We start from the raw sequence: 15,680 nt of genomic DNA, 5'->3' as shown, positions 1-15,680 counted from the left end.
AATCTTTATTTCATGAGGAAAAAGCCTCAGTGGATTCCCCGGGGTGAGGGAATGGGGGCTGGGGGAGAAGAACAAAGAACAAGTTCTTCTATTTGATACATTCATAGATAGGAATTTTAGAAAGAAAAAATAAAGAACGGAGGTAAGGATCATGCACCATGGTTAAATAAAAGGGAATAGTGGTCTTTAGTAAATCAGGAGAATTGAAAATGAGGGCTCACTTAAGACACTTAAAGCTTACTTAATAACTGGGCTCAGACAGTGTTCAGTCCAAATCTGTTAAGTTCATTAACCTCCAGGAAACTAATGGCACTCTTGAAACTCCTTCATCAATAACCTCCCAAATAGCCCAGTTCTTCAGGGAAGAGAAAATGCCCTATGCACATTCCCCTCATCCTGTCCTGGCCATGGCACCAGGTGCTCTTTGCCAGCACTTCCCTGGCTCCTGGCAAGATAAGAGTTCTCCCTTGCAACTCCCAGCATCAGTGAGCTGCCAGCATCAATATCTGTGTGATGCTTCCTGTAAAGATGGTACTTATTGGCTAATATGAGCTCTCATCTGTGGTTTTTGCTGTGGATGCTAATTTGAACACAATTTTTAAATTCTGTTGTAGATCATATCTGCCTCCTATAACATGCATTGAGGCCTCTCTCTAAAGAGGCCTCTTGACTTTCACTAGAGAACTGCAGTAACAGCACAAATTACTTAGAAGGAGCATGGATATAAACTTAGAGAGATAATATCAACATTAATTATCCAGTACATCTATTCAAGCTTCCACCTCATGAGTGCATTGCTTACATTTGCCTCAGTTCACTGTAAATCTCCCTTTCATTACTGTTCACAGCCCACAAGTGGGACTATTTTTATATATTCTACAGGCATACATATTTACACTTTAAAATAAATCCAAAACACACCAAATGTCTGATGAACAGTTCCCTTTTATCTATAACACATTCAAAGGCTAATATTTTAGTGCTGTAATGAAATAAAACCTTTTTTTGAACAGAAGTATGCTAGCACACTTTGATCATCACTTGTGTCTATTTTCAGCACATATTTGTTGACTGCTCTAGAGTGCATTAAAATAAAATAATCCTTTAGAAATTGGTTTTGGTGTTCCAATTATGATAATTAAAAAGATAGTATTCATGCTACTTAGATGATATGAAGTGTACTTAGATACATTTTGAGAGTCTAAAGGCAATGACACATACCTGTTGTCCTTGTTAAGTACCTCTAATTAAAGGGGAAACTGACAAGCAAATGCACAGAAAATTGAAAAATTATACAAACTAGGATTAAAAAATAATTAACAATCATTTTAAACATCCATAGTGGTTCCTCTAAGACACTTTGAATTATGGAAAAAGAGGAAATAAATAAATGAAACTGACATACAGAGAACGTCAGGAGTAAACTTGTATAATATTAAGATAAATTATATGAAACATATTTTTTAACTCTGCTCTTTGCAGCACATCTCATCTTGATGCAGCTACTTATTTCTCCTTTGGAAATAGTAATAGAATCATTGGTCATTCAAACTATCAATATTTTAGTAATGAAAAGCAAACAAAGCAATACCAAACACAAAAGTGTTTGAACTACAAGATAGCAAAATTTGATACATCTACTGCATACGCAAGATTTGCTAAATTCTCCCAAATCTAGTAATTTTTAAAATCACCTAGTGTCTATTCTCTATTAATTTTCTTTTTTAGTAAAACAAGACCTTTTTTCCAAGTAACTGAGTAATCAAGTTAAAAAGACTAACAGCCTGCCTGTATATGAAGAGCACATGGACTTGCCTGGACATTCCAATATTTATGTCAGTGATACAGATTGCAGAGAGAGAAGAATTTGTGATCCTTCCATCAGGAGTGTCAGAAACATCCCTGTGCTCTGAACACAGAAAGCAAAAGCAGCTGCCTAAAGCTCAGAAGTGCTCAGGACATCCACATTCCTCTTCCCTTGTGCAGGCACCTGATCATTGCTCCTTTTCAGAATCCATGGGTCAAGGCACTGATGTTTCTTTTTCTCTAAACTTTTTCAAGAAGCCTCCAGTGACTAATTAAGTTTGCTGCAGTTTTGTTGATATCATCATACAGTACATTTCCATTTCCAAACTAATGGTCCTAATTTTTAGAATCAAATTTTGGAAGCGGGGATTTTCCAGTTCACACGGAAACTACTTTCCAAAATCAAATTCTATTACACATTTTAAAATTCTTATTTCTCAAATTCTTCTTAGTAAACTCACTTATAAAGAGCAAAAATGGCTGGGCCTTGAAGACAATAAAGTCCAGTTTTCTCACTGAAGAGCAGGGGAACTCAAGCAGGTAGTGAAGAGGATATCTGGTCCATTCACTCATTCACAGGAGTGATCAGTTGGGAAGGGAAAGAGTTTCAGGCAACTGCCTGTGAGGTAATTCTTCTGGTAGCACACATTTCTACCTTCCAGCAGCCAGCAGCACAGGGAACTGTCCTCCTGGACTGGGTTTATGTCCCTCTGTTCTTTTGTACAGAACAGAACAGAACACCTCTTTTCAGTTCATCTGCCAATGCAGTGAGTAGCACAGACCCTTACAACACACCCCTCCAACTACTTGCTAACAAGTAATTGGTTCCTACCTCCTTTTCTTATTCTAATCAGTCATTAATTTATGAAAGGACCTTCTTTCTTGTCCCATGACAACTTTCAGTTATTAGCACTGGGAAAGAACCTCATCAATGGTGTTCTATGGAATAAAAGCAAATTATCGTATCAAGCATACTTACTTGCTTTCTGAATTTAAAAAAACCCTCTAGCAGATCAAGAAAGCATGACTTTTTTTATAAAAGAAAAATCAAAAAAATCTCACATTCTCATGTTCACTCTTCTCTGTTAGATCATATGCTTATTCATTCTTTCTGTTCAATCATGTTGTGATCACAACCAGATTCCTTTATATAAAGGCTAAAATGACTTGTTATGCAGATCCCTCTAAACTGTCTTTTGAAAAATGGGATTTGATACTTGTCACACCTACTCTTTCTGTGCTGAGGCCACTATAAATTATAGGCTATATATCAAAGCTGGTTGTTTGGAAATTTTTTGTTTAAGTTCCTTTGAAATACCTGGAAGAATATTACCTGGTCCTTATATTTTTCACAGTTCATTGTATGAATTTCTTCTTAAGTCCCTTCTATTGACACTAAATTTTAAACAATTTCTGGGACTGAAATTCCCAGAAAAAGAAGAAAGAAACTCACAAGAAAAAGCTCCAGAATTAGAACTTCCCAAACTCTTTAAACACAAAGAATTATCTAGTTTTTATGCCTTAGAGACTCTCCTCTCTCAGTGAATTTGACAAAAAGGTTTTATTAGTTCTGATGCTACTAGAAATTTGGTCCATGAAATCTTTCTGGGCTTGCTGTATCACAATTTTACATCTAACTTTCTAGAGTTCAAGATATATTCTTATTCTCAAATTACTCTGGTTTCTAGAACTTTTTTCTGTTGTTTAACATCTAAAAATGCCACAGTTCTTGTGGCATGTGAACAACCCCCAGAACTTTGTACAGATTACCACTGAAAACACAGCTGCAAAGAGGTAAGGTAGCAGTTCTTCCCCAGCAGCATTAATGGGAAATCAGTAGTGATGTGTCAAGTGTTTATCAGCAGCTCCTACCAGAGAATATTCCTCCCACATCACCCAGGGCCTCTTGCCCCATTAAAAACACCAGCCAGCAGTGGCAGACAGTGCTGTGCCTTTCACTGAATCCTCCCTTCTGTTGCACATCCTTTTTAGGGCATGATTACATTTTTACCTCTCTCTCAGCTACAAGAGGATTTTGTTCAGAAAGAGGCACCTAAACCCTTTTCCTCTTTGAAACAGTCCTGAAAGGACTGAGAGTCAGTGGTGCTGTCCAAGCTTCCAGGTCACTTGCCAGCAGAACAAGAAGGTCAGCAGTTATGATACAGAAAGTACAATCACCTCTACACCCATGACTGATGGGTAAGGTTTGACAACTGCCTCTTTTTTGCCTCCTGACTCTTTCAGACACAGCAAGTGTGAAATGTTCAGTGGCTCCAGCCTCTCATCACAGTTTTCTCTAATGTGTCATGGCAGAGAGGCTGGGACAGCCGAGCACTGCTCAAATTTGAAAGAACCCAATATTAAAGAAGGTATAACAGCAATGGCTCTCATTTTTCTCTGAGCAGGCTTCCTCTCCACTCACACAAAACCTTTCTAGCCAGTGGTGGCTGGAGGAAGAGCAGCTTCAGGGATACCTCAGAGCTGTGACCACCTCAGCCAGTGCTCCCTCAGATGATCAACAAAATTGTGACTGCCTAATGATAGCAGCCCTCCAATTAAGACAGAGCTATCTAAATCTAGCACTAATTTTAATCAAAAGAACTTCCTTATTAATTATTATATGTACTTTACAAATGAGATCACTTACACACACAAAAAAATTTATGTGAGTGGTTTGAAGGCAAAACTGTTTACAGAAATTGGTAGAAGCAAATACCAGCAGACTCAAACTGCCAGTTCTCTGCTATACCTTCTTCAGTGGGATACATTAACTTTGAGCCTTTCTCTCTGTGACCAAAAAAGATTCAGGAGAAAAAGGGGGAATCACTCAGCAATTTTTGAGGTCCTGAATCTGGGGACTGAGACCACAGAAGTGGTGGCAGTTACTTTCCAGACCCTAACAGCACAAACAAAGAAAGCCAGTTTAACATGCAAAGCTAATAAGAGCAAAGAGAATTGCCCGGGTAAAGGTAAAACTGTTGCACACAGACTGGTATAGAATTTTAAAGTCTGCTATAGAATTTTAAAGCCTGTTAGTCAATTTCAATTTTGGACATTCAAACTCGTAACACATCATTGAAAACCTCAGCTCTTTCACCTTATTTGTTTCCACACTAGAATATATGCTGTCTAAAAACAACCAGTAACAAAAATTAGAATCAGACAGGTAGTACTGCACATACAGGTAAGAATTTTCAGTCAGCTACAGATACCACTCCTTGTCCTTGAAGGTATTGAACAAATCCACTGGATACACCTTCTTATGTTTTCTGGTCTATATCACAGTCTTCTCTAGTCACATTTATTGTTACATGTCTGTCAATACTAGAGGACAGAACTGCTATCACTGTGTATTTATGGAGATGGGTGTACACGTTTGTGCTACAGAAAACAGAAGATAGAAACATTAGGCTTTAATAAAAGTGATTTAAGCTATCATTCACAATGGAGAGAGTACAAACACACACACACACACTCACACACACACACACACTTAAGTCTCACAGCTGAATTACCAGGTTTGAACTTTTAATTTTCAATCACAAGAAACGCAACAGGTACAGCTGTTATCTGAAGCTTGATACATACATTCCCAAACAAGCACTTTATAAGGAGGCTCAGAAGGAAGCTACTCACTGATCTGGTTGGTAGATGCACTATAAAAAGCATTTACAGTAGTTGGGCTTGTAAACCACCTGTAGTAAGAACAAAAGAAATTGTCTGTCAGTACGTTGGCATTCACCTTTTTGAATCCAAGGAGCAAAGATAAAAATTGAACTCAGTAGAAGAAAGTAAAAACATTGAGGACTTAAGATACATTAAAGCTTAATTATTTCTCCGTTTCAGTACATGCTACCTACACTTTCTAGAACACTGAGGTCCATTGTTTAATGACTTTAACTGCATACAGTCAATAAATGCCCAACAGGAGCAATTCCTAGTGTCCCTATCATGTGATCTGTTTAATTTTTAAGTGGCCACTGTGCTTGTGAGGCCAGCCATGCTGATAAACAAAATTCACCCAGAAGAGGCCACCACACAGACAGCAGCTGTGTAAACTCTCCTGGGTGTCTTTCAAACACGTGTGGAGGAACTCCATGCTGGAATTAGAGAAGAGCATTTTGAAACAAGTAAAGTGGCTGTAGAGGCTTTGCTGAACAACTACTTGAAAAATTAGGATTATGCCAGCAACATAAACAGATAATTTCTGGGAATGTAAATTCAAAATAAACAGCTTCATGTTCTGTTCCCTATGCAGTGAACATCACCATCCTAAACAAACAGACCTCCTGCCAGGCATTTCTTCTCATAGTTTGGTTTCTCATATGTACTGGAAGAGACCCGAGATTTGAATAGGAGCTGGACTTTGATGATCCTTGTGAGTCCCTTCCCACTCAGGATAGTCTATGATTCTATGAACAGCAAATGAATCTCCTTAGCCTAAGCTCTTCTATATTGACAGTGGCTTCAACCATATGAATGGAAAATCTTGACTGACTTCAGCAAGATCCAAATCCCCTCAGATGAAACCTTGAGTTCAGTGAGCCCAAAATTTCACTTTGCAATTTTATAAGGGAGAAAGTTGGTTAAAGAAATAAAGATGATGACAATTAGTGGTTAGTTCACAATAACTTAGAAGCAACTTCAGTAAATGTTCAAACAGGAACATCCTGATGTCATTTGCAAATTATTACTCAAAAGTTTTATAAAGCCATGTGAATGCAATGTAATTGCTTGGGAAAATTTCTTTTAAAGAGAAGAGAAAGGAGCTGCAAAACAATGAGTAAGATCTTTCAAAGGAAGATCTGTCAGAATATGGAAAATGTGTGATAACAATGACAATTTATACACAATTCATGCTTTTAAATAGCCCCATTAATAAAAGAATCATCTGCAGATCCTGACTGTTTTTCTGACAGCTGATGTCCTCACTTATACCATGTAACAAAGGGGAAAGTTCAAAAATGGCAGCATTTTGTCTTTTAGCAATAAATTTAACTGCTTGTTTTATTCTCCAAGCTGAGCAGCTTATTTTGCAGTATATCAACTAGAAAAACTAATAAATGAAGGCTAAAAGAGTGATGTCATGTACATATTTTGACCATCCATTACATTACAGGCTCTAATTGTAAGAGATATCTCTCCCTGTTTTGTTCATTAGGAGATTGTGAAGGGGAGGAGCAGGGGGAGGTTGTTTTCTGGTCTATTTTCTTCTTTCTTCGTAATAAGGAGACTAAATGTTAGAGGTAATGTAGTGAGATAATGGAAAATTGAAGATAGAATGTATATAGTGAGGGGCAAAGAAAAAAAATTAAGGGCTTAATTAACTAGATTTCAATTTCATGTTCACAGCAGCAATCAGCTGAACGGTTTTGAAGGATGCAAGCCTGCCACTTATGCCTTGGGACTGGTGCTCCAGGCTTAGCTGTAAATCTGGAGGACTGTCCCTTTTTTGACAAGGAGAAAATCCATCTGAAAGAGTCAAGACTTCAATTTATATTTTACTGTAAGTTTGAGCAAAGACACATAGTGTTGTAACTGGCACCTCACCCTCTTGGCTTGTTCTGCTTACAATGGCCTTTCTGTTCTCAAACAGCAATTTTTAAGCATGAAAAAGGCTTCTGGGACAGAAAATGCTCCCTTTTTTGCAAATTCCTCTTAGCCTTTTATTTCCAGTCAGAGGATCAAGGGCCTGAGACGTATAACAGATACTTCAAAACAGATTAATGTGCTGTGGCTCTTCTCTCCATCCTCTAAGGGGTTTTTCCACAGCTAGCTGCAGAGAGGAACCACCACAAGCAGCAGCAAAGAGCTCTTCACTGACTAGAGGCAGCTCTCTCACAGCACAAGTTTGCACTTGCTCTTCATGGGTGAGGAGCTGGTGATGCAGGTACTTGTCCCCACAGCAGCACCTCAGCCTGCCCAAGAGCAGCAGTGAATGCTGGTGACATTTGGTCCACCTTTACTGAGGAAGGACTTCACACCATCCTCCCTGATACCTTCATACCTATGAACTCAGACTTGTAGCTTGCAGGTGAAGACATATCACAGCACCCCTGTGCCGAGGCTGCTGCTTTTCTCATGATCTACCACCAGAATTGCAGAGCCCATCCTGTTTGCTGACCTTAGAATGAGCCAAAGGCTGAGAGCAGCCTTGATTTTCCCACTGCAAAACTGAACTCAGTTCTTTCCAAACTGCTCCCTCAAAACAAGGCCTCAAGAATGACCCTGTATGGAATTCACTATGCTTTTAAGCAGTTAGGAAGAGGACACTTGGCAGCCATACTGAGGAGTCAGGAAGAATGAGAGTTCTCTAGTAACAAACAGAGTATTTAATATTTGACATTTGGCAAGAAGCATATTTCTATTCCAGTATTTTGTTGTACCATTCTGAGACCTCTCAAAAAAATTAGGAAGTACTGTCCCTAAAAGAGTAGCAATAACCAAGACTGCTTCCATCCAGACTAGCAGAACAACTTCACTTCTCCTCTGCCATGCTCTTTCAGTAAGCTCCTTGAAATGACTGAACCTTCAGGGACAGTCCTTAACTAATAACACACCAAATTACAACATGAAGGTGTGTAATAAACAGCTGCTGCTGTTAAATTTTAAGGTGAAGCAAACTTAGAAATAACTCTCCCATTCCTGTTTGAAGTCAGATTCCCTGAGCATTTGCTCTAGGTCTGGTTACAATTTCTGTGTGCTCTATCTACACAGAGAAGGATAGGAAAAAAAGAAAGGCGTTAGACATTCCAAGCTCTTATTAATTACAAAGTAAATAAATAAAAATTCTAGAACTGTTTACACTGTTTTAATTTGCTATAAGTTTGTGAAAAGGGGACAGCTTTGAAGGATGTCCTGTAGCATTACCTACCTACTACTGCAGCAATAAAAACCTAATTCTGCAGAGTTGACACTTGAAAGGTTGAGATTTCTCTTGTAGAAATAAAATGTGAATTGCCCCACTGAGATAGCAATTGCAGCAGAAACTCTCTCAGTCTGTGTTCTTGAGGCTGAAATTTCCTCTGATATTTTCTTTCTGTGTTAAGAGTATAGGGTGCTACATTGCCATTCATGAACAGGGATGGTTAGGAACATTTACAACACAGAAAAAAGCTTATTAGTTTATTTAATTCTCTGTAAAGCACAAACTGAATCTGCAAATTGATCCTCAGTTTTTTGAGTTGGAAGAAATAATTCGGTTTTCTGTTCAACCTTCAAAGTAAGAAATAAAAAATAAATAATCATGTAAACAAGGAAAATGAACTTGTGAACGTACAAAGAATTAAGCTGGTTAGAAGTGAAAAGCTGTACAAATTCTCTGGAAGCTGGAAAATGTCTTCCAAAGAAAACACTATGAAGAAAAACTTCCATATGGGAGGCAACCTTCAAGGTGACTTTCAAAATTGTATCTCCTCTTCTCATTGTTAGTCTCATATATTTTCCCAAGTAGAAACAGATTATTATCCCAGGCCAGGCTGCCATCTGTCTCCCTTAGGAATGGACAAGCAGCTAGGATGGCAAGGCTGGGCCCAGCCTTCAGTGCCACATCACTGCTTAAAATGAGGTTCAAAGACCAGGAAAAGGCTCCAAGAGGCTCCTTTCCAGCCTCTCCTCTCCAGGGCAGGTCCCAGACACACAATTTCCAGCAGCATCTCTCCAACAGACAACAGCCTCCCTTTCTGCAGAAGGAGCTTTTACACCATCCTTAGAGGTACCCAACCCAGACCCTCTCAGAGCTGCCCTCCCTCGTGGCAAACCAAGAGCCAGGGCTTACACACAATAGCGTGTGGTCAAGAAAAACAGGGATAAGTCCTGGAGGAGACCCCAGAATCCTCTCATAGCATCCTTCTTTTGTATTCTCTTATTGGGATACCAGACATCTACATCCCCAGCTCTAAAAGTCTAGTGAAAAATAGAGAAAGATTTGGCCAGGTCTAAAAATCTTAGATTATGTGCTGACTTCAAAGGAGAAAGATGAATAATAATGAAGTGGTGTGGCCAAGAAGTCCTCTGATACTTTGTTATTTGCAAGTATGATATCAGTGTTGAGAAGGACAGATTCTATCTCTGATTAAAAGGTGCAGGCATGTGTTTGTACACACACACAGAGATGTATATTTGTATGTGAGAATGTGTGTGACTGCATGGATGGATAGGCAAATGCAACTAAAACCATGACTCTCCTTAATTTTTCCCTTCCCATGGCCATCACTTCCCCCTGTACTGCCTTTCACTTTCCTCTGCTCCAGCTGTATCTCACCTGGCTTATGATGATTGTCTCCACACCTGGTGCCCTCCTTCCCACACTGCCCCTTCCAGACTCTCCACTGGGCCCTCTCATTCCTAACCTGTGCTGGTTTGTGCACCATATTCCTCAGCTCCTGCACAAATCCCTTTAATTTTTCTCCTACTGATCCCTGAGCACTTTTTTTTCTTGTTGGATAGAGCCAGCTGTGAGGGTGACAGTCACCTCCCCAGCCAGCTGTGAGGCTGGCAGCTGGCATCCAGGGCTGGTGTTGAGCACAAGTGACCCATCCCAGAGCTGTGGTGTCCCCAGGGGAGCCTGGCCCCAGGACTGGCAGCAGAGGCAGCTCCATACCCCAGTGCCTTGTCACAGCTTTCTGGTGCCAGTAGGGCTGTGTGTGGCCCATCACCCACGCCCTGAGCAATGAGGAGCTCCTCTGAGTTCCTCCATGCTCCCTTCTCCTGCCAGGCAGATACATGCCAGGGATGGAGGGAACAGAAGAGAGAACAAAGATTTTTATAATTAATCCTGATTTAGTTTTTTTTTTTTTCTTTTTTTTAAAAATTAAAAATTGTTGAATTTCCAAAACAATTCTTTTCTACTTTGTTATCCATATCCCCCCTTGTTTTATCCAACTGCTTTGTCTTGTATCTCCCCTCTCTGTCCATCCCCTGATGGTCTTTTCCCTGGTGCTTCGATTGAACTATCATTTCAATGTCACATTTAGCTGAGGAAAATTATTCCAGTTTGAAATAATTATTGAGAAACATTGACTGTCTGCTAAAAGAATATAGTGTTTTACCTTTTGGGTACAATATTATTTTAGCAACTTTTATTTCCTTAAACACTAATTTTCTTATTTATCTTTTTTGGTCCACAACTTTGATGATCTTATAATATCTATCTCGAAATACAAATGTTGTGCTAAAAGCTACTAAACTAAGGAAAAGAAGAAATGAAGCAAATAGAAACAAAAACCCAAGGGTAATTAGCTATTAACATAGCACCAAGCCTCATCAAAAATTCTGTGGAGTTATATGAAATGTGAAAGTTTAAAAAACAAAAACAGAAAAATAAGAGAAAAAAAGAAGGCAAAAGCATCAGAAAGCAGTGGAGTATGATGATTTAAAAGTGGGAAGTAGCAAAAAGTGGCTGATATTTTTGAGGCCATTTTTGAGATGCTTCAGACTGGTAAGTGGGAGTTACTTGTTTATTTAAATAAATTTAAAAAAAACAATTCTGGAGGCAGCAATGACTCTGTGCCTTGGTGTCCCTCAGCAGGCAGAGTGACACCACTTTCAGAGCCCTTTTCTATCACTGAACAGTTGCAGAGACAGAATAATGTCCCAGCAGGAGCCCTAATTATCCCTCCCTGCCAGGGCTCAGGTGGAGATTACCTCCAGCCCTGCAGAAGGCAGAGCAAATAGCTGTGCTAACAAAGGGAAGGGACCAGAAATCAAACTGGCATCCCCCAGGCCTGAATGTACTCTGAGGGCTGACAAGAAAAGAGCTACAAAGGTGATGAGGGGCTGGCTATTATGTAGTCCTGGGAATAAGTAGGTAAAGACAGGCATGAGAAGTGTTCAATCTTGTGGAGGGCACTTGGACAACACTTTCATTTTTTAAGCATTCCCATGTGACATCTCTCAGACTACCTCCTGGAGTAAGGGGCTGCCTACCACTTGATTTCCTCACAGGGGAGCTTTCCCATTGTGCCAAGAGTCTACAGGTTCTGCATCAGTGCTGGCTGCCCCAAGGCTGACCACTGCTATAGAGAGGCCAGTGCTGTTCCAGTGCTCTCTTGGAACTGCTACCCTGAAGAGAACACACCATCATGCTCTAGTCCTGACACTGAGGAAAATCCCTAAAATCATATCCTGGGGTTGACCAGTGCAATGCCAGAGAAAGCTGTGATGAGAAGGTAAAATTCCCAATTAAATCTAAGCTATGAATAATGCCTTGAACACACAGGGCCAAATTTAAACACTTCAACCATGAGCAACCTTAGTTTGTGCCCCTGCCTCGCAATCAGCACAGAGCCACCCCCAGAACAAGGTATGGCTCAGTTTGAGCAGAGTTTCTGGAGTCCTAAGGAAATAAAACCACTGGAGCTAAGCACTGGCACCGATTTCAAAGTCTGTGTGTAGAAGAAGTCATTTTTAAGTAGCATGATTAGACTAATTAAGATCTGCTTAGGTTTTAATTTGCATTTTAAGGATTTGATTACCCACCAGTAAGGAAAGAGAATGATTCTCTCATGTATTTCATGACAGTTTGTGACACAATCTGCACTCTCATGTTTACAAATAAATAAAAATACCATACGTAGATTCAATTATGTTTCATTCTGTATCATTGCTATCAACAGCAGGTAACTAACAATGCTAATTTGTATTACTAATAATAGCATTATCTCTCACTATGTTTTCATTCCTACAGAATTTATTTCATAAATCCCCACTGTACCATTTCAAACTCTAACTGTGACCAAGAGACATAATCCATTTTTTAATTGCAATTCAATTACCCTTTTTTTCATTAAATTAAGTTTAAGCTTCAAGCATGTGACTGCTCTGCATATGAACAGGGATACCTTCAAAAAGAAAATTCACAGGAGTTTCTGAATAATGGGAGTTTGCCCATAGGCTTTTTGTGGCATAACATATTGCTGTTAACATAATTCTATTAAAACGTAACATATAACAGTATTTAATATATAAATTAAATAATATAAGAGAAAATATTGTTAGAAGATTATGCAAATTTGCCTTTTGTCTACTCACTCTGTTTTTGGAACTTCTTTTCTAAGCCAGTAGAAATCAGATTGGGCTGCGTATTTGCGAGTTTGCAATACATTGCCAAAATAATCATTTTCTGTAAACTTCAGCTGTACCGAGAAAGCACAGACATTTTTAAAGCATGTCCAAAGAAACAAAAGCTGACATAAAGCAAGCAGAAGTTTTATTTTATATGAGATAATTACCTAATTTTTTTGCGATTATCAAAGCAAGCAAAATTTTCACACTTGGTAGGAAGAATAAATATTTTATGAGCTTAGTTTAAAAAACCAGTGGCTGAACAGATCTGCACCAGGGTCTGGAACACTGGGAAAAATCTTCACTGTGCAGAGTGCTGCTGAAGGAAGCATAAGCACCCAACAGTGAATTGCAGACTGCACATTTCCATGGCTATTATTAAGAGAGCCTCTTTCCCAGGAGGAAGTAGGCTTACTTTTATTTTTAAAAGTGCATTTTAAAACCACTTCCAACAATGTAATGAAGTCCCTTTTTCAGTTTGCTTTACATTTTATAAAAAATACTTCATATTCTGTGCCTTCTGAGAGTTCTACCACATTAAATATTAACAGCCATAGGGCTCCATGCTTCCATAAGTTTCCAAATCTAATAGCATTCACACACACAAAACTAAACAGGCAAGGAAAAGGGATGTTAATAGGTTATAAATCTCATTCATCAGTTTAAAACAATTCTAGGATTTGTGAGGAAGTTGCTCTTCAGATGTAAACTTTGGTTTTGCAAGCATGATTAACAAGTATTTTTCACCAGCCATTGCCACTTATCTGAGCAAATAATGCCATACACAGAGTGATAGAGTTGGTCACATGCTCTGTCTTATTACACTGTTTTCACTGCATTATCTCACCCTACAGCCTCTCTGAACAGGACTAGGCTGGTGGACATTGTTCTCCCAATAAATGATGCCTCTGTTTAGTGCTTGTTCATGTGCTCTGGCAAAGATGATGATCACTCAGTATTTTACTGCTTCAGGATTGAACTTGTGTTTCTGGTTTGCCTGTGACTTTCAGTAATACAATTCATCAAATGCATGGCACAGTTGGAATGTAGTAAAATTATTATTATTATTATTATTACTATTATTATTACTATTATTATTATTAATCATTTGCCTTCCTGCCTTAGTTAGGCTGAACAGGTACTGGGGCAGAAAGGAGTCCCCACACAGTATCTTTGTCCAGCAGGCAGCACAATAGGCCTATACATTGGTTAGGACCTCCTGCATGATTATAAACATCAATTGTAAATTAAATTCATAGCCTGGAGATATGAGGAGAACTTATATATGGCATCCTAAATTGTGATATTCTGAGGTAAATTGCATTAGGCTTTTTGATAATCATTATTTTGAGAAAAAATACTTTTGGTATGTTCCATTTTTATAACTAAATGTGAAATCATTGCATGCTTAACCTTTAAAATGCTTAATAGCAGGAAGGTTCTTTGCACCCAGGCAGACTTTACTCCCAGCAGGCCTCATGATCTCACTTAGATACAACAGCACTGACTATTTTGATAAAATTTAGAGCTAGCACACTTCAAAAATAAAATAAAAATAACCAGGCAAGCACGAATCCAGGAGCATGCCAAACAAAAGACTAGCTTTGACTTTAGACAGCAGCAAAACAGAGCAAAGAATGGCTGCAATAAATGAATAAAGCTGCAAGCCTGACACTTACTGTTTTGATGTCTTCATTAATATATGTGTCATTCATTATAAACTGAGGGTAACCAACTTTCGCCATAACTGCTTTTGCCTTTGAAAAAGAAAAAGAGAAAAAAAGTTTTGATAGATAAAACCACTTCTCAGCATACAGCTTTTTCTCCTTCTTGCTCAGTTTCCACTTGGTATTATTATACCCATTATTATATGGCTTCCCTAGAGCCATCCTAATGTAACTTCAAAACAACCTGCCTACAAGGTAAACCTGGTGCCACAAATGAGCTCGGCATCACAAGGCAGAGGGTCCAGATTCTGTTTGTCAGATTATCACAGTGGGTCTGTCACTGCCTGCAGAGCTCTTGCGTACTTACAGCAACGTGTCTGAGTGCAAAATCTTAACAGCTGATTTTGCCTGCAGGGTTTTGTGATAATCAGATGGTCAAATGCCTGTTTGTACACTGTTTTCTAAAGGACAACAGGAAATAGCCTGGTTTGCTATGGCACAGTGGCTGGTACACATCCAACTACTAAAACAAATTTGATGCACAGGTGTGAATAAACTTGATCCCGGCAAGTGCAGCCTGGTGTTTCCACTGAGGGCCACTTCCATTTGCCCCTGAGGATGGGTCCTTTTCTGAAGGGCACTGTACTTTCTGAAAACCACAGGACTGATCTGTGTGTAGTTATCCAGTTTCCCTCCCTTACTTTGCAGTCTTTGCTCTTTCCCTAATGCCAGTAGAGGTGTTAAGACGCTTCATTTTCATTAATCCTCTTTCAGTCATGACTTGGTCCCAGTGTTTATGCACAACCTGTGCAAACAGTCCAGTGTGAAGTAGCTGTAGGTATTCCCACTTCGTAAATCATGGTGTGAGTTTATAAACAGCCTTGGTAATGTCCTCACAAAAACACCAGCAGGCCACTCAGATACCCAGAACCTCTGTGGAAACAAGTTTCCAGAAGAAAAGCAGAGGTACACAAAAAGATAAGATGACATAACAAGAAGTGAAATGTGACAAGCCCATAGGATAAATTTCAGCTGTGATGGACTAGGTTAGCACAAAACTTTAATTACTTATGTTTTCATGATGCTGAATATAATTTCTCCATAAGTCTTTGGAATTCCTTCCACCCCTCAAAAACTGCTCCT

The 15,680-nt window shown here is 39.1% G+C and overlaps 1 protein-coding gene across 1 annotated transcript in view; it reads right to left on the bottom strand.

Moving 5' to 3' along the window:
- PHEX (phosphate regulating endopeptidase X-linked) overlaps nucleotides 1-15,680 on the bottom strand; it is a 98,190-nt gene that overhangs the window by 22,364 nt on the left and 60,146 nt on the right. The window contains exons 13-15 of the mRNA XM_059839895.1: nucleotides 14,550-14,627; nucleotides 12,838-12,941; nucleotides 5,443-5,501 (exon numbers count right to left, since the gene is read on the bottom strand). Of these exons, the coding sequence (XP_059695878.1) occupies nucleotides 5,443-5,501; nucleotides 12,838-12,941; nucleotides 14,550-14,627 (241 nt within the window). The remainder of the gene's footprint in view (nucleotides 1-5,442; nucleotides 5,502-12,837; nucleotides 12,942-14,549; nucleotides 14,628-15,680) is intronic.

The sequence above is a fragment of the Haemorhous mexicanus genome, chromosome 2 (assembly GCF_027477595.1).
Source record: "Haemorhous mexicanus isolate bHaeMex1 chromosome 2, bHaeMex1.pri, whole genome shotgun sequence".
NCBI lineage: Eukaryota > Metazoa > Chordata > Aves > Passeriformes > Fringillidae > Haemorhous > Haemorhous mexicanus.
Note: the sequence above shows the minus strand (reverse complement) of the source record. Positions and strands in the feature narration are given on the sequence as shown.